This window comes from Antechinus flavipes, chromosome 3, assembly GCF_016432865.1.
Source record: "Antechinus flavipes isolate AdamAnt ecotype Samford, QLD, Australia chromosome 3, AdamAnt_v2, whole genome shotgun sequence".
Taxonomy (NCBI): Eukaryota; Metazoa; Chordata; class Mammalia; order Dasyuromorphia; family Dasyuridae; genus Antechinus; species Antechinus flavipes.
The window spans coordinates 518,917,030-518,935,325 of NC_067400.1; the positions used below are offsets into that span (position 1 = coordinate 518,917,030).

Here is an 18,296-nt window from a genome sequence, read left to right on the forward strand (position 1 = left end):
TTTAATGTGGTAAACTGGGCAGAAAGGAGGGCCTAGAATTGGGAAAAAAAATCTGACCTCAGGAACTTACTAGCTGTGACTCTAAACACTTAAGCCATTTGTCTGTGCTCTCATCTGTAAAATGGGGACAATAATAGTACCTCCCTTCCAGGGTTGTTGTGAGGATCACAAGAGATAAGAATTTTTTAAAGTGATTAATTGTACCTAGTGCCTGGCATATAATAAGTACTTCATAAATGTCACTTCCTTCTTGCACTGCTGTTCCCTGGTTCTGTCATTGTTTACAATGCCCAGGATAGACTCAGGGGGATTTGTTTGGATTTTAACTTGGCTTCAAACCCACTCTTCTATACAGGTAAAGCTAACAAGCTACCCTCAACCTATCAATCAAAATCTTCACCAAACCCCCTTTGAATAGAGACCACATGAAACTACTCAATGAAAAAAAAAAACAAACACATTTTATTGCAAAACACATTTGATCGCAAAAATCTTACAACAAAACCCTTGCTTTGGCAGATACAAGGGCTAATTTCCTCCCCATCCCTCCCTCCCCCCCTTTTTGAAAAAAAGACTCCTTTTGAGAAAATAAAGCTGTGCGGACCACGTGGGCACATGCCGCACAAAAATTCCTTCCCCTCCCGTCTCCTTGCTCTCCGGCCTGTCCTTCCACGGTCCGGAGGGTCACAGTGCAACATTGGGGCCCCAGCCCCAGGGGGCAATGGGAGGAGGGGCCAAAAGCAGGTGTAGGCTTGGATGTGACATGGTGGAAAATAGTGTATTTGGAGTCAGAGGCCCTGAGCCAGAATCTCAGCTCTTCTGCTCCTGCCTCTCAAAAACAGCTTCTTTTGTAAAAATGAGAGGGTTTTAACCAGATGACTTGTAGGGTCCTTTCCAACTCCAATGGTCTGTTACCCTATATATGCATTTGGGAGGGGTGCTGTTCTTTGGCACTCTCTATTCTTGACTCGAGTTACTCAGTAGCTGGGTCATAGAATATGGCTTTGGAAATGTGACAACTCTTTGGTTCTGGTCCCTGCTCATGGCTGTGTAGAATTTGGGGGTCATCTCTAATATAGAGGAACCAAGGCAGCCCAGTGGAGATTTAATTTGGGTTCCAATCCTGATTTTGTCACTAACTCACTGTGTAACAGTGGGCAAGCCTCTCTCTGGGCTTCAGTTTCCCCATCTGTATAATGGGGGAGGGAGTGTAGACTAGCTGGTCTCTAAGGCCACTTCCAGCTCAGATAGATATGAAAATGACTACTGGTAAGAATACCCTGCCAGGTAGGGATGGAATGGGCTCTAGATGAGACAGTTAGGGGACCTGGGGAGGGGGAGAAGTCTGTGGGGGGATGTTTCTCAGCCCACTTTCAGAGAACCCAGAAGCACTCTGAGAAGAGGGGAGAACCAGAATGCTCTCCCCAGGGGCATGTGAGGGGGTTGCAAAAACCCACCTCTCTCAGACTTCCAGCCCAAACCCCAGAGGACCTATCATCCACCCACCCCCCCTCAGCAGCACGCCCCTAATATCCGGAGGGACGGTCCAGGGCACTGGAAAAACCAGCCCCCTTTCCTGAAACTCCAGGGAACAGTGGAGAGGTGAGGTCCACCACCTGAATCTAGAGACCCCCGCCTTGATACTGCCACCACTACTGAGCCTTGGTTGTAGCCTTGGCCCTGACCCAGCCCCAGCTGGCCAAAATAGCACCCATTGAGTTCTTCCCACACCCACCACCCACCCACCCATCCACCCCCCCTTCCCTACCCCTGTCCAAGGGCCTAAAGCTCATCACGCATCTTGTCGCCCTTGGGCCGGACCAGGCGGCCAATGAAAAGCAAGGACCCACTCTGGGCATCCTTGACCAGGAAGATGAAGGGATGGTCAGCATAGAAGAGCTTGGGGCTCCGCAGCTCCTCCCGCCCGTAGATGTCCTGGTCAAAGGGATTGCCATCCGTGTCCCACTCAAAGGCTGTGGCATGGAAGACACTGGCCAGGTATAGATCTTTCTTGCCGGACATTCGAGACAGGTCTGCCTTGTTCTTGTCAATGGCTTCCGTCAGGCCGAGGCCAGCCAGATGTTTCTGTCACAAGGAGGATGGCCAGTTAGAATAACAGTTCTTAATGAACTTATTCTTTTACTATTTTATTAACTATATGACAATAATTGATTTCTTTTCTAATTCCAATATATATTATTTTATGTATTTAAAAATATGGTTCTTATGCCCAAAGGGCTATTAAACTGTCCATATCCTTTGGTCTAGCAGTGCTACTACTGGGCTTATATCCCAAAGAGATCTTAAAGGAGGGAAAGGGACCCACATGTACAAAAATGTTTGTGGCAGGTGTCTTTGTAGCGGCTAGAAACTGGAAAATGAATGGATACCCATCAATTGGAGAATGGCTGAATTTGTGGTATATGAATATTATGGAATATTATTGTTCTATAAGAAATGACCAGCAGGATGAATGCAAAGAGGCCTGGAGAGACTTACATGAAATGATGCTGAGTGAATTGAATAAAACCAAGAGATCATTGCACATAGCAACAAGATTATGTGATGATCAACTGTAATAGACTTAGCTCTTTTCAAGAATGAGGTGATTCAAGCCAATTTCAATAGCTGGAGAGAGCCATTCACCTCCAGAGAGAGGACTATGGGGACTGAATGGGGATCACAACACCTTTGTTGTTGTTTGTTTGCTTAATGTTTTTCTTTCTCATTTTTTCCCCTTTTAATCTGATTTTTGTGTGTGTGTATAGCATGATAAATGTGGAAATATTTAGAAGAATTACAAAAAATAAAAATATGGTTCTGAGAAATCTAAGAAAACTTCACCAGACTATTACAAAAAGGTCCAGCACAAAAAATGTTAAGAACCTCCAAGTTAGAGGCCAAGGGGTAGAGTACAAAGAGTTTCAGACACCTTGTTGGAAGGGATCAGGGTTCAGATCCTGAATCTGACATTTAACCACCTGTATGAATCCAGGACACTTTTCTAAGGTTCAGTCTCCTTCTCTATGAAGTGAGGATCTTCCTACTCAGACCATTTGTCTTCAAGGACTATAAGAAAGAAAGTACTTGGAAAGCCTTGGATCACTATAGAAAATGGAGTTTTCCAGGAGAAGGAGCTGTGATGTGATTTATTTTTAAAATTGTTTTATTTTTTCTGGTTATACATGTATATTAACTTTAAAATACATATTTGTTTATGAATCATGTTGGGAAAGAAAAATCAGAACAAAAGGGAGAAACTAAGAGAGGAAAAAAATAGGAAAAAAATGAACTGTGATATAATTTAGAGAAAAAAAGCAATGCCCGCTTAGAAACTGATTCCACTTCTATGCCACAACCTAGATCAAAGGGCTCAAATACACGGCCCACACATACACTTGCCAGGGCAACACAGCCCAGATTTAAACCTAACTGGGAAATATTTAACAAAATAAATTAATAAAAATTATAAATATATAATAATACAATATATGAATATGTAATAAATATAAATCTATTTTTAAGTTAATATTTAGGGATATATATATATATATATCATTTTGTTAGCTCCTATTTCTATTCATTTGTCATCATTGAACAAGGTAACTTCTGAGGCTCCTTGAGTGGGAGCTAGCAGAGGGGAAAGATGAGCAGTTTTAAAGCACCTACCATAACCTACCATGTGTCAAGCACCATGTAAGCACTTTACAAATAGTATCTCACTTCATCCTCACAACAACCCAGAGAGGTAGGGATTATTATTACTCCCATGGAAAAACTAAGGCAACAGAAGTTAGATTTGCTCAGGGACACACAAGTAATGTGTGTCTGAGACTGGATTTAAACTCCTTTACTCTAGTCCCAGTGCTCTATCCACTACACCATTTAAAGCTATGATTCGCTAAAGTCACTTCTGACCCCCAAGTCTCAATTTCCCCATCTGTAATAATTTTGCGTTAATAATTATGTCACTTAATCTGATGAGAGCTAAGTATCTTGCAAGATGTATAATTTCAATGGGAACAATTATTATAGTTGGTGGGGGATGGCAATAGATAAGACCCATCCTTAGACAAGGTTTCCACTAGGACCATCTGCAATCTATTCTGGAGTTTCCCATCACAACATAGGCTCCATGTTGGCAAGAATTGTCATTCTCTGGTGTTTAGCATAATGCTTAGCACTTTCTGATTTCTTAATAAATATTTATTGACCAGCCATTTATGCTTGTATTTCTAGCATTTGGTAAAATGCCTGACACATTGTAAGTATTTAATAAATGCTTGTTGGCTTATTAACTTGTAAGGAGAATGATGTCAACAATTTAATTCAAACCAAACATCATTGCTGTTCAGCTGTTTCAGTCACATCCCAGGAAGGATTTTTCTTGGCTAAGATAGTGCAGTGGTTTTCCTTCTCCAAGCTCATTTTGCAGGTGGGGAAACTGAGGCAAAATGGCTTAAATGACTTGTCCAGGTCACATAGCAATTAAATATTTAAGGCTGGATTTGAACCCAGCAAAGTCTTCCTGATTCCAAACCTGGTGCTCTTTATACCAAATGTTTAGGCATTTACATTAAGCACTTACATTTAGAGAATCATTTGTCTTTGTATCCCCAGAGACAAAAACTACAATAGTCCCTGACTTCAAGTCCCTATTGAAAGACAGGGGAAAAGAGCTTCATGCTTGGGGTAAAGAATTTGACTAAATGGTCTGAGAACCATTCCAGCTCTGACATTCTGAAAATCATTGAGAAGGTTAAATTCACTTTCCTCTGAGACAAAAAACTAAGGTCTCCTATCTCTCAAATAAGTCTTAAAGGCATTGTGAGGTAAGAAAGAACTAAAAATAAAATGGAAACCCATCAACTGAGGTCTGATGGGAAAAGCTTTGGTAGAGAAATGTCACAAAATATTATTATATGGCCAAAAAATACTAAACTTGATAAATAGAACTGGAGAAATATGGAAAGAGTGAGGCCTGATGGGAAAAACTTTAGTGAATGAAAGTCATAAAATATTATTTATGGCGAAAAAAAAATACCAAACCTGATAACTAGAATTGGAGAAATAAGGAAAGAATCATATGAAATGATATTGAATAATATAAGTAGAACTCAGAAAACAATGTAAAAAATGCATACAATGACTTCAATGAGATCTTAGAAGGAACTCTGAGTCATGGAAAAAACAATGAAGATGGCAGAAAGGAGATACTGAAACATACCTTAGGCATGTTTCCTAGTAGGGGAATGATTGTGATGTACACATATAAAGCACTATTAATATGTATTTTAATAAGCTCACTTCCATGTGCATCCATGACATTCAATTTTTACCTGGCAAAAATTCTACCTGGAGCCCAAATCCAGATCAAAACTCAACCTCCTTCATGGAAGTTTTTATAGCTACTCAATAACCAGCAAAAGACTTGTTCAGCAGTCCTACAGCAAAACTGCCTCTTTCAGGGGAAAGACAGTATAAAGAGTGGAATAGGCTACAGGCATGTTTTTGTTTGTGCTGGGTCCACATGTGCCTGGGATACATTTTCTGGAGACAGAATTTATTACTTCATTATGTCCCTAAATGGACTAAGAGCTTTCCAGAGGCCCCACTGGTTTCTCTCCACCAGGATGCAGCCAAGCAGTTGTTTCCCCCACTAAAATGTGAATTCCTTGAAGGCAAGGGCTTTTTCTATCTTTTGTATCACCAGGTTTTAGCATACAGTAAGTATTTAATAAATGGATGATGATGATGATGATGACGGAGTACCATAAAAGATTGCACATGGCAGATCTCTAATGCTGACCAAAGGATTAACAAAGGCCACAAAATTCTAGAGATAGGACCAGAAGCAACCCTGATCATAGTGCATATTCCTAGAGCACTCTGAAAGTTTCTTTTACAGAGCCAAGCAGGGAAATAATACTACCCTTCACTTACAGAAGGAGAAAATGTGGCCCAGAGAAAGAAAATGACTTGTGCCCAAAGTCACATAACTATTAAGTGAGGCAGAATTTGAACTCATTTACTAGCTCATGGTCTGGTACACTACACCTTCCTACCTACAAAGGAAATTTGAAATACAAGCTGTCAAAACTGGAAAAAAAAAAACAATTACAACAATAATCAAACCAATATGAGGCCACATTTGTCAAATCCCTTCCCTTTGTTGAGGGGGAAAGACAGATGCCAACAAAAGGTAAAGTCTGACACCAAAAATACCTAAGACTACACAGTGGAACCAGGACTGGAAGTCATCTGACTTCCTGCTCTAAGATGCTCTTTGCCAAGCAGAAGAGACAAAAGTTGTCAGAGATTTCCTTGAATTAGTTCCAAAGAGAAAAGACCTCTTACTTCAGGAAGCTTAGAGGATTCAGGGAGACTCGGACCCAGGGCTGGCTGCCTTAGGACTGAAAAAATTCCCTGACCCACCTTCCCCATTTTCTGACCCTATTCCCACCCCTTAGTTCAGGGGTACCCTTCAGCTGAATCTGCTTCTTACCTGGAGGTCATGCGTCACCTCCACAACGCCTTTGGGAAGGGAAATGGCCACAGCCCTCTTCTTCATCTTGCCCAACCAGGTCTTGAGCTGTTCCTTGGTCAGGAGCTTTTCCAACCTCTCCAGAGGCTCCACGTGGTGGGGCATAATGATGATGAGGCTTGAGAGCTTATGGGCCAAAGGCATCTCAACCATCTGGAGTTTTTCTGTCTCATCATCGTAGTAGTTGTAGAGACCTGGATGGCACAGGACATGGGCTAAGGAGACTGGCCAGACTAGGAGTTGAAGACCAAGTCCCTCCCTTCCTAGATGGCCTGGTCCCCTCCCCACACTCCCCAGCCGACCACCAGCCTACCTGTGCGGTGCATCATGGGCACGCCTACTGTGTAGGAGCGGGTCACCATGAATCCTCGGTTGTCAACCATCTTATGGTGGAATTTTTCATCCCAGTGGGCTGCAGAAAGGAGAGAGGGAAGTCAGTCATGCTTTAGACCTCAAACACTGCCTTTCCTGCCACATCTCAACACCACAAGCTTTGCTCCAGAATTAGCTATCTTGGAGATGGCCTAGTCCAAGCCACAGTTAGTTAGGTCCAGCTCAGGAAAGGGACTAACCTGAGGTCACACTTTAAGTTTACCCCTTATTCCCCTACAAAGGGAGAACATCTCAGTAAGCAAAATTCATGCTCTCCCCAGTAGCCAGAGCAATGCTCCGTATACAGCAGGAACAAAATAATTGCCTAGGAAGCAGCTAGGTAAGCGTGGTGGTGGAGCAGGAGTTAGGAAGACTGGAATTCTGCCTCAGATGCTCCATAAATGTGTGACCTTGGGCAAGTGCCTTGACCACTTTCTGGCTCAGGGTCCTCCTCTGTAAAATACAGATAAGAGCACTTACTCCCCACAGATTGTTTTGAAGATCAAATTAAATAAACAATGCTTTTCAAGCCTTAAGGTATGAATACATATTCTATCTACCAATGCCAGATGAACGATTAAGCTTTTGCTGAATGAGTCGGCGAGCCGGGGCAGACGGCAGTCTGTTTCCCAGGAGATAACCCTGGGGACCCACGTTCCCGCAGCCTGTCCCACTCACGTTTGAAGAACATGGCGTTGACGATGAGGGCTCCGTCGGTCTTCTCCACGTCCTTGGTGACCTCCGGCAGCTTGCCGTCCGTCGTCTGGGAGGCCCACTCGTTGATGGACTGCAGGGCGCTGCGCTTGTCCCTGAAGTTGATCTTGGAGTGCTCGTAGTTGTAGTGCTTCTTGCTGCTCTGGACGAAGTCGTCGGCAAAGCTGACCGAGCTGGGCCCGTAGAGGCGGCTGCCCAGCTTCCACGTCACGTTGCGGGCCGTGGAGTTGCTGACGGAGGCGAGCAGCTCGGCCAGGCCGGCGTGCACGTCGTCGTCGCGGAGCTTGTCGGCACTCAGCACGGCCTTGGCCTGCGAAGCCGTGGCGGCCTTCCCGCCCAGAGACACCAGGCCCAGGGAGGAAGCCACAACCACCGGGGACAGCAGGATGTTCTCCACCCCTTTGTCCTGGGCCATGGCGTGGTAGAGGTTGAAGGCCAAGCTGGCGCTCCGCTCGGCCAAGGTGGCCGCCTTCTCGCTCAGCTTCGCCTCCCCCGCCTTCCCCGAGGCTGGCTTCCGGACCTCAGCTGCCCCGGCCACTGCCAGGAGGCAGAGGGCACTAACGAGCTGTGCTGCCCACATGGCTGCGGGGGCTAAAGCCCTGCTTCTGACGGCTGGGAACCTGTGGGAACGAGGCAGAGGGGACGGGTGACACAAGGGCTTCGCTTCCTTCGACACATTCAGCTTCACTGAGCGAGCGCCTGGGCGCTGAGAACACCAAGATGAAACCTTACTGACGGCCCCAACAACTGCCCCCTCCCTCTCTGCGGCTTTTACCATCCACCCATCCTACAAATGGTCATAATCACCAAGTCATAGGCTCCTCAGGAAAGGAGGGCACACAGGAGGTACTTAATAAATGCTTACTGACAAACGAGGAACTGAGGTCACTCAGACCTTCTGATGCCAAATCCCACTCTCTTCCCACTGCCCCAAGATCTTGGTAAATATTCCTGACAATCCTTTGGGGGCAGGGTGAGGGGAGGAAGCAATAAGCATTTATATAGTGCCGCCATTTCTCTACATTACATTTGATCCTGTTATTATCCCCACATGGAAACTTAGGCAAAGGTTAAGTGACCTGCCCACACTCACACAGCCAGTGAGGTCTGAGGCCACATTAGAATAGAATTCTGATCTCCCTGACTCAGCGCTCAATCATAGTGTGATGTGTCTGTGGATTAGGACCAATGGCAGATGATTTTATACAGAGAATCTCTTGATAACCATTATCTCATAATGGGACAGGCTAAGTGGCAAAAAAAAAAAAAAAAAAAAGTGTCTGGCATCCAATCACAGCTTAATAATGAAACGAATTGGAAAAACCTGGACGAGTGAAATTTGAAACAAATTGTGTTGTTATGCTTTCATGCCACAATGATGTTCCATGTCACTCAATTACCTGGTGGGTTCAATACAAATGAAAAGCGATGGAGTAGAATATGAATAAGAATATCAACCTATCTAGCACCAGGCAGTGGCTCAGCCATTTACAATGTGATAGTCATCCCATTCTGTCACAGGAGAATACAAACAGTAGGTGCCAAAGGGCAGGTATTGGAATTCCCATACATGACTGGGCAAATCACTTTCCTTTTCATTTCTGAGTAAAAGAAAGGTGCTGAAATAACAGACCCTAAAGGTCTTTCCCAGATCTAAAACCTGTGAGCTGTCACAGGACAAATCCTTGCTCCAATACTCTGCTGGCTCTTACGGGTCAGAGATTAGATGGATTTCAGGTCTTATCTTTAGGATTTTAACCCTAACTAACACAAGGCTCAGTTGGCCCACCCACAGAATGGAAACACATGGTACCAATCAACCGCCTGTTCCCTGGGGGGAGACAAAAAGTCTCCTTGGCTTTCATAAGTAGAGTGCTTTAATCAGGGGCCTTTCTCTCGAATGGAATGCAGCCAGTCCGGTATACAGAGCCGCATAATGCGTGGCTTGCATTTCACTGGTGCGGGCTGAGAGGTGGGTAAGAGCCCTCCAAATTTGGCCGGAAGCATGAATGCCGCCTATTCCACCACAGATCCATGGCACTCACTCCTACTCCCAGCCTGGGGCCCAGGGAGCATTCTTCACATACCACTGTGGGTCAGACGGAGGGAGGTTAATGAGTCACTCATTGGTTCACTGATTAAATAAGACAAACTGGCCTGAGAGGCAGAAGAGCTGTGTTTTATCCCTGCTCAGCTATGAACTCATTAGATGAGCCTGAGCAAAATCCTTCTCTTCCCCCCTCACCCCAGTCTTCTTTTTCTACGTGACTTGGAACTAGATCATTTCTAAGGAGCCTCCTAGTCCCTGTTTTTCTCATCCTTTTCCAGCCTGAGAACTAACACTTTCCTCTCATACAAAGGCCCCACAAGTAAATAGTTCAATCCCTGTTGGTGGAAGGGAAAGGAAGGGCTTCCTGTGAGGTCATGGGCAGGATACAGGAGACCCTGGGGCTTCCCTAAGAGCCTTCCCCCTTTATCCTCTCTTCTCAGGGAAGATTAGCTGAGCTCAGATGCCATCCTCCTCTTTCCTCCCTGCCTGTCTCCAATCATGAGCCTGCTCCCTGCCCCACACCTCAGACCTTGAGAACCTTCCTGATAGAATGGGACCAGAGGCAGGAGCTGTCATTTTATTTCCAAGCTACTCCCCCTTCTCCAGGAAGCTTTATTCTTCCTTGATTCTTTGCTGCATGAGTTGGTCCAGAGCCACAACAATTTTGGGCACAAATTCCTCAACTGGAAAAAAAGTTATTTTGAAATCCATCCAGAATTGACATTCTGATTAAGGAATTCAGATCTTAAGGGGTAGAAAATGGAGAAAGGGGGTGGAAAGTCAGTTTAAAACCATGAATATCATGTTAAGGATCATCTCAGGAGGCAAAGAAATTTAGGACTTTGGAAGGGTGAAAGCATCCAACTGATTCCCCAGATCATTTTGCAGAATGACACAAGTTACACTTGCATGGGGAGAAAAAAGGTATCTATAAGAACTGGGAAGATAGGGTACTCTGGGGAGAAAGGGGGGTAGATTAAGAGTAAGAGGTCCTGGGTTCAAGTGCTAGCTCTGACACTTGCTGCCTTGGCAGAGTAACAAATCATTTAATCTATGTCAAATAAAGGAGTTGACCTAACGGATCTCTAAGACCCTTTCCAGTTCTAAATTGACAATCTGTCAACAAGAAAATAGAACTTTGGGTACTTGGTATTGCCAGGATGGGAGAACTGAGAAGGAACAAAACTGAATTACTTATGAGAAGACAAGCTCCCAGCCTTACCTCATTCACAGTGGACTGAGAACTGGGCCTGGAGTCAGCAAAACCCAAACACAAAACTGGCCTCAGATACAAGCAAATGACCCTGGGGCAAGTCCCTAAACTCAGTTTCCTCAAGAGTAAAACGGGAATAATAATAATAGAACCTGTCTCTCAGAGATTTCAAGAATTAAATGAAACAATAACTGTAAAATGCTTAGTACAATGCTTGGCACAGAGCAGACACTTAATAGATGTTTATTTCCTTCCTTCATAGACTGCTCTAAGATTAATATGAATTCACAACTATCATCAAGTCTGAAGAGTTAGGAGCTACAGAAATTTAAAATCTCATGACTAATTTAACAGGATTAAACATCCACTGAAGATATGGTTGTGTCCCTTCTGTTTCATCACCAGAACAGAGCGCAAACAAGGATGGATTCCAATCAGCCAAAGTCACCTCTCTGCTTTATGGCAATAAAGTTGGTAACCTGAATGTTTGAAATGGAGCAAAAAGTCCTTGGTGTACTTAGGAGAAAAGAAAGAGGGAAACCTTCATCGAATTAGAGTTCCAAGGATCAAAGGATTTCATTTTTAGCTAACAGGCCTAGGAACTACCAACCTCCACCCCCCATTTCCCAACCCTGCCACGTAGGCAGCTCAAGTCACTGCGCCTTTGCATCTCGTAACCTCAAATAACAGGGGCTTGATTTCTCATGTGTGAGTTTCAAATGATAGGCCTAAAACCTCTCCCCGCTTCCAGCCAGCTGCCTTCCCTCAGCGATGGAGGGGAGGAGGAAGGGTATGGAGAGAGATGACGTGGCAAGGAAAAAGAGGAATTCCTGAGGTTCTCCGCCAGGGGCTGCCGTGGCAGAGCTGGGGGGAGGGTCTTATGGTTGGGCTCAGGGAAGGAAGAAACAGACTTGGAGGCATCAAGGGAGAGAGTCACAGTCCCAAGCCACAGATTTGTAGGGGCCCCAGATTTAACCCTCAAATCATTTCTCTTCTCTAGGATTCGTTTTTTTTTTTTCATCAAAGCATATCAGTTCTTGATCTGAGGTCCATAAACTTGTTACAATATTCTAACAATCATATTTCATTGTAGTTGTTCACCTTTATTACCTTTCTGTATTTTATCTTATGCATTTAAAAATGTGACTCTGAGAAGGTATTCATAAGCCTCCCCAAAATACCCTGGCATTAGATGAAATCTATGGCCCTTCAAGCATCCACATTCTAGGATTCTGTAAAACAAACTCAAAGGCAGTAGCTTCAGAAGAGAGGGGGCTTGAGTGGATGAGGGAGAGAGGGGAAGAAAAGCAAGTGGAGAGAGAGCAGTCCCATCCTCCCTGCTGCTGCCTGAGACAGAACAAGCAGCTGCCTCTACACATGTCCCCACAAGCAGACTAAGGCTTCCAGGGCCATTCAGAGAGACAACAATTACCCAGCTGCAGAACGAGGTAATTTATAGCTCACAGCCTCCTTTCCCTATAGGGAAGAAAAAACAAGCCCATGCTTTGCAGACAGGCCTGGGTTTCATCCTGACCTGTATCAGAGACTTGGGAAGCAAAAGAGATGGGGGTTGGGGAGAGAAGAGGAGAGGGGCCCTGCCAGGGAGATATTCCACTTTCACCTATCAGCGGGCCAGGAAAACAGGAGGAAAGGAAGAGACAGAAGCAGAAGGGAATTCAGACATTTGGGAAAAGTCACTTTTAATCAGAGGCCAAGATACCTTGAAACTCTCTCAGAGGGAGGTCAGTGCTTGCTTTTTTCATTCTGAAAGAAAACAGACATATAAGGTAGAGCAGTTCGGGCCCTTGGAAATCACAGAGCCCAACCCCTTTGTCTGGCAGATGAGGAAACTGGTTACCTAACCAGGTAATAAGAAAGACAGGATTTGAACCCAGTCCTCTGCCTTAAGATTTTTGTCAGGCAGCAAGAAAACACATATATCTTTATCATCTAACACTGATCCACAACCCTTATTTGTTTGTTCAAGTTGTTTACCATGTTTTTGTTTTGTTTTTTGGTTTGGTTTAGTTTTTAGGAAGTGGCTATTAGGGGGAAAAATAAGTTCTGCTGCTATTCCCTCTTCAGACAAACAGGGACAGACAGAATGAAAGCATAGACAAAAGGAGTGTAGACCAGAGGTAAACCTTTTTGGCCAAATCAGCTGAACAAAGACCTAGCCAGAATCTCCCAGGGACCCAGGAGGGACCTTGGAAAGAGAGAGATGGGAGGGATGACTCCAGGCTGGGCGGGGCTAGAGGTGCAGAGGGACAGCTGAGCGGTCTGCAGCTCCCCTCCCCCACCTCCCCATTTCCTCTCTGGCCCAATCTAACCTGAATCAGGACCACAGAAGTGATAAAGGGGGAGGGACTCAGAAATCTAATCTCCAGCCCTTCCCTATTATCTTGGATGTTCCTCAGATAATACAATGGCAGGGAGTCAAGATCTAGTTTCTAAACCCCATTTCTTCCACTCTGAGCACCGTGTGTGTGATATCAGATAGATTCTAACGGCCTGTTTCCCCCTTCATCAAACAGGGATAATAACATTTGCCCTGCCTACTCCACAGGGTTGTTACAAGAATGGGAAAAAACAGTGCCTTATTTCAATGACACTTTTAAGATTTGCAAAAAGTTTTGCTACAGCACCCCTGTGAGATAAGCAAGGCTATGAGTCATCCCCTAGACTGATGAAAAAATTGAGACTCAAAAAAGTTTGGTTTTCCCAGAAGCAGAAACTGACTTCAAGCCAGGCTTTCCTGCCCCTGAGTCCTGAGGGTTCCACTAAATTATGCCAATAATCAATGTAAAAACACGATTTTTATTTAAAATGGGGGAAGGGGCAATAAATGTAAAGGGATAGGTATTTTCCTCGATTTTAAGTAGATAGTTTCGAAATCTTTTTATACCCAGTGTTTCATGGGGATTAAACTTGGATAGGAAAGGAAGGGGGGTGGGGGAGAGGAGAAAGGTAGGAAAAACAGCTGGATCTGGAAAAAACACCCTCCCTACAGCTTCCAGCATCTGCACAGCAGCTGTTTCGACCTAACGGATGCCCACAGCTCCCCAACTACCTTCCCGAAGAAGGAGAGATCCCACCCTTCCCCCAGGGAAATGGAGAGCAGGAAGGATCACATCCAGAAGTTCCCTAAAGACTGGGAAACAAAGACATCTGTGACAATCTATACTCTCCCTCTTTCCAACAGAATGGGGGAATCTATGGGAAAATCTATAGATTAGGGGGAATCCTAAAAATAGAATTCTCTATAGAAACAAGAGATCTGGAAGCTGCTCTCTCTCTCTCTCCATCTCTCCAGACCGGAAGGGATCAAATAGAATTGGCTCATTCCCAAAGATTTCTGTTCCTTTCCTTTTAAGTTGCCACAGTATTCAGGTCAGACGCTTGGAGGAGAGGGAAGAGTACAGAGGGACGAGAGAGACCCAAAACCGTTTGGATTGGGGAGATAGGGGGAGGGTAAATTCTGTCCCCATACTCACCGCCTTCCTTCTTATCATTTCGATCCTCCTCCCCATGGGGGTTTCTCCAGACCCCGGCTCCGGACATGTCGCTCCCTAATCCTCTACCTACCCAGACGCCCCCTCTGACCCTACCCAAATTCCCCCAGACGCTGTCTCCCCGCTAACTGGCATCGGGTCCTCCCCAGCCCAAATCCCAAAGCCTGCCAAAGGTGCCTGGAAGCCAGCGAAAGCCTGGGACCAAAGCCAACGTTCGAATCCTTCCCTTGAAGAGGCAACTCTCTCCGGGAGACAAGTTGCCGGGAGCCCTAAAAGGGATTCGGGGCACGAGGATCACCTGGGACTGGGAAGGTCCCGGTTGGTGCCCGAATCGCGGCCGCTCTCTCCTAGCCACCCTCTCCTTCCTGCTCTGCTCCCCGACCCCCGTCACCTGGGCTTAGGAGGGCAGAGATGAGGAGCCCTCCCCCGCGCCGTTCACGGCTGGGATCCGCTCAGCTCCGTCCCGGGACTGTGTCTCCGAGCGCACTGCCCCCGCGCCAGCTCTATATAAGGGGCCCCCGCCCTGGGCCGCAGAAACTTCTGGAAAGTTGGAAAAGCTCTTGGGATGGGAAGGGGGGGGAACTTAAAGGGGGCGGCCCCTGGCTAGGTTGCAAAAGAAAAAAGCCCTCCCCTTCGCTACTCCCACTCCCCCCCACTCCTTTCCCCCATCCCCCCACTTCTCTTCGTCTTTCAGAGCCCCTGGGTCCTACTGCCCCTCAAATCAGGGGAGTGGCCTGGGCCGGATCCCCTACCCACACCCCCTCTTATTCTTGAAATGTTAGCTTTGGAAACGTCCGTTAGAGAACCTCTAGTCCATTTCTTTCATTTCATAGGAGCTCAAAGGAGACGATGGAAGTGCAAGAGGTCACACACAGAGTGGAGTAATCAGGATTGGAACCCAAACCTCCGGATCCTCTGCTTTGGATTCTGGACTACAATAATCCTTCCCATTTGTTCTTTCTAAGGCCCAGCCTCTGATTTTGTTCCAGGGAAGAAAACAGAATTCAATCTATATCTAAAAATGTTAACCAAGTATCTATAGGATTGACTAATTTCGTAGGATTACTACAGAAACGTTAAATCCATGCAGATGGGGAAACTGATATCTGAGAGACTGACCATGACTCTCATGATTACACAAGCATGTGTGCAGTAGCGAAATTGGAACCCAGATTCGAATTTGAATCAAAGATGGTTTTCTTTTCTTTTTCGGTTTTTTTCCCCCATCTAAACCTCTCTGCCTAATCTCTGAAGGAACCAGATTCTATCATTGCTCCCACTCAGAGTTCTTGTCAGGGTCTCCGAATGTGGGAGGAGGAGGTAAAACAGGAAAGAGATCATTTATAATATCAACCATGCAATCAACAAGTTTTTATTAAGCACCTGAGTTCAGTTCTGGCCTCTACACTTACTAACTGGGTGATCCTGGGCAAGTCACTTAACCCTGTTTGCCTCAGTTTCCTCATCAGTAAAATGAGTTGGAGAAGGAAATAGTAAACCATTCTAATATCTTTGCCAAGAAAACTCCGAATGGGGTCCCAAAGACTCAGATAAGACTGAACAATAACAAATATGCCAAGCACTGAGCTAAATGCTGAAGATAACAAAGAAAGTTAAAAATAATCTCTGACCCCAAGAAGTTTACAATCTAATGAGGGAGACAATTTAAAAACAACTATGGATAAACAAGTTGCAATCAGAATAAATTGGAATCCTAAAGGGAAGACTCTAACATCATTAATGAAGGACTGGGAAAGGCCTCTTACAGAAGATGGAATTTTAGCTGAGACTTGAAGGAAGCCAGAGAAGCCAGGAGGTGGTTCCAGACTTGGGTGACAACCAGTTTATAGAGTAAGGGGATTATTTGATATAGGTAATAGTCCAGCAATTTAAGAAGTTCCTCTGATCTCTGAGTGGAGGATGGACTAGACTGGATAGAGAATTGTGGCAAGCAGACCAATTTGAGGCTTGAGGTGGTGAGAGCCTGTCCCATGATCTTTGCAGTGTCAAAGAAGAAAAGGAGGTAGTGAGAAAGGATGCTAAAGTTGAAAAGGCAGGTTCTTGACAGTAATATATGGCAGAAGAAATGATTGCTATGGAGGTAGCCTGAATTTTCAATCAATCACAGGAACTGGGGTGAATTTCATAGCAACTTTGTGATTTTGACCAAGTCACATGGCCTCTATAAATTTCAGTTCTTCATCTCTATCATGAAGTTAGATTAAATAATTTCTATTTCTCTTCTAACTCTAAATCTGTGATGAAAAGAGAGGGACTCAGGACAGTTAGGTGACCCAGTGGTCACCTAGAGTCAGGAAGACCAGAGTTCAAATGTGACCTTGGATACCTGGGCAACTCACTTAACCCTGGTTGCTTCATTACACACACACACACACACACACACACACACACATCCCAAACAAAAGAGAAGGACTCACATAAGTTAGGTAGAGGCTCAGAAAAGGAAAGAAATAATTATAGACTGAAATTATCAAGGGAAGCCTAGCCCTTGTCACTTATTGAATGGTCTGTCTTCGCTTATCTGAGTTCTTCTCATTCTAGCCTACTCATCTGCTCCTATCCCCAGGTCAAATTCTCTATCTAGAACTCCATACAGGATTTTATTCAGCTTTCCTAACCTGAGTTTCCATTTCCAACCAATGTCTTCTTACACCACTCTAGATTTCCTTCCCATTCTTCCCTCTCTTTCTTCAGGCCTTTTTCTTCTGAAGCTCCAGGATTAGTGAAATTTCAGTTGATTAAAGATTCTATGTTCCAGAGAAACTAACTAGCCATTCTCTGTTTCCTGCCTCCATGATTTTTTTTGGGGGGCTATCCCCTAAGGGTAGAATGTTCTCCCTCCTTATATTGGCCCTAGAATCCTTCATTGGGGCTTTAAGGATAGGTAGTTCCATCTTGGGTAGGTGCACCACATACTAGCTCTTTCTCCCCTCCCTCCATTATTTTGCATATATTTTGCATTTACTTATTTGTTCACTATTGTATACTGCTGTTTGAGGACTGGGACTGGGCTTTTTTTGAGGGGTTGGGGTGGTTTGGTTATTTGATTTTTTTTGCCTTTGCCATCACTAATATCCACTACCTCTATGGCATGTAAAAGGAGCATTAATCATAATAGTATGTAATATTTATATATTTATATATATATGTGATATATATATATAATTATAATAATTAATCAGAATATATGTAATATTTTGTTTAGAAAGCATCTTACAAATGTTCTGTCATTTGATCTTTACAAGCCTATGAGATACTTCTCAGAAACCCTATCTAATGTAAATCTTGAGGAAGGAAAACATCTTCTAGCTTTCCTCCTCTATCAAAAAAATTCTTTCTAAAACTAAAATGAAAAAATCCTATGAGTTAGATGTTATTAGTATCATAGAGGGCAGCTAGATGGTGCAATGGATAGAACACCAGTCCTGGAATCAGAAAGACCTGAGTTCAAATTCCTCAACAGATACTTACTTTGCTGTGAAAATTTATGGCCCATATCTCTGGGTCTCCTCTGTTTCTTCATCTGTAAAACAGAGATAATAGCATCTGTCTCACACAGTTATTGTAAGGATCACGTGAATTAACATATATAAAGCATTTTTGTAACTCTTAAAGCCCCATAGAAGTTGTAGCTATCATTAATAATTAACATCTACAATTATTTGTTAAATGGCAATAATATTAGCACCTGCCTCATAGGGTTTGGTTTTTTATGGGGTTTTTTTTTTGTTTTGTTTTGTTTTGTTTTAGGGGGACTTTTTTATTAAAGTTTTTTGTTTTCAAAGTATATGCATGGATAATTTTTTAACATTGACCCTTACAAAACCTTATGGTCATAATTTGATATATGTTAAACATGTTAAAAGATAT

The 18,296-nt window shown here is 44.2% G+C and overlaps 1 protein-coding gene across 2 annotated transcripts; it reads right to left on the reverse strand.

Moving 5' to 3' along the window:
* Positions 1 to 439: 439 nt before the first annotated feature.
* Positions 440 to 14,942, reverse strand: SERPINH1 (serpin family H member 1). Of its 2 annotated transcripts, XM_051987087.1 has the most exons (6): positions 14,797 to 14,942; positions 12,614 to 12,657; positions 7,595 to 8,250; positions 6,858 to 6,956; positions 6,506 to 6,738; positions 440 to 2,085 (listed from the first exon to the last, which is right to left on the reverse strand). In XM_051987087.1, exons 3-6 carry the CDS (start codon positions 8,208 to 8,210, stop codon positions 1,783 to 1,785), a joined length of 1,251 nt encoding a protein of 416 aa, XP_051843047.1. In that variant the 5' UTR covers positions 8,211 to 8,250; positions 12,614 to 12,657; positions 14,797 to 14,942; the 3' UTR covers positions 440 to 1,782. The 2 variants fall into 2 exon arrangements, with proteins under 2 accessions (XP_051843047.1, XP_051843046.1); XM_051987086.1 differs by lacking the exon at positions 12,614 to 12,657.
* Between the last annotated feature and the right edge of the window lie 3,354 nt (positions 14,943 to 18,296).

Coding starts and splice junctions, on each gene's coding strand:
- SERPINH1 (XM_051987086.1), bottom strand. CDS start 8,210: ATGTGGGCAGCACAGCTCGTTAGTGCCCTCTGCCTCCTGGCAGTGGCC. Junction 6,739..6,857: donor GCCCATGATGCACCGCACAG/GTAGGCTGGTGG, acceptor TGTGCCATCCAG/GTCTCTACAACTACTACGAT. Junction 2,086..6,505: donor AGGTGACGCATGACCTCCAG/GTAAGAAGCAGA, acceptor TCCTTGTGACAG/AAACATCTGGCTGGCCTCGG.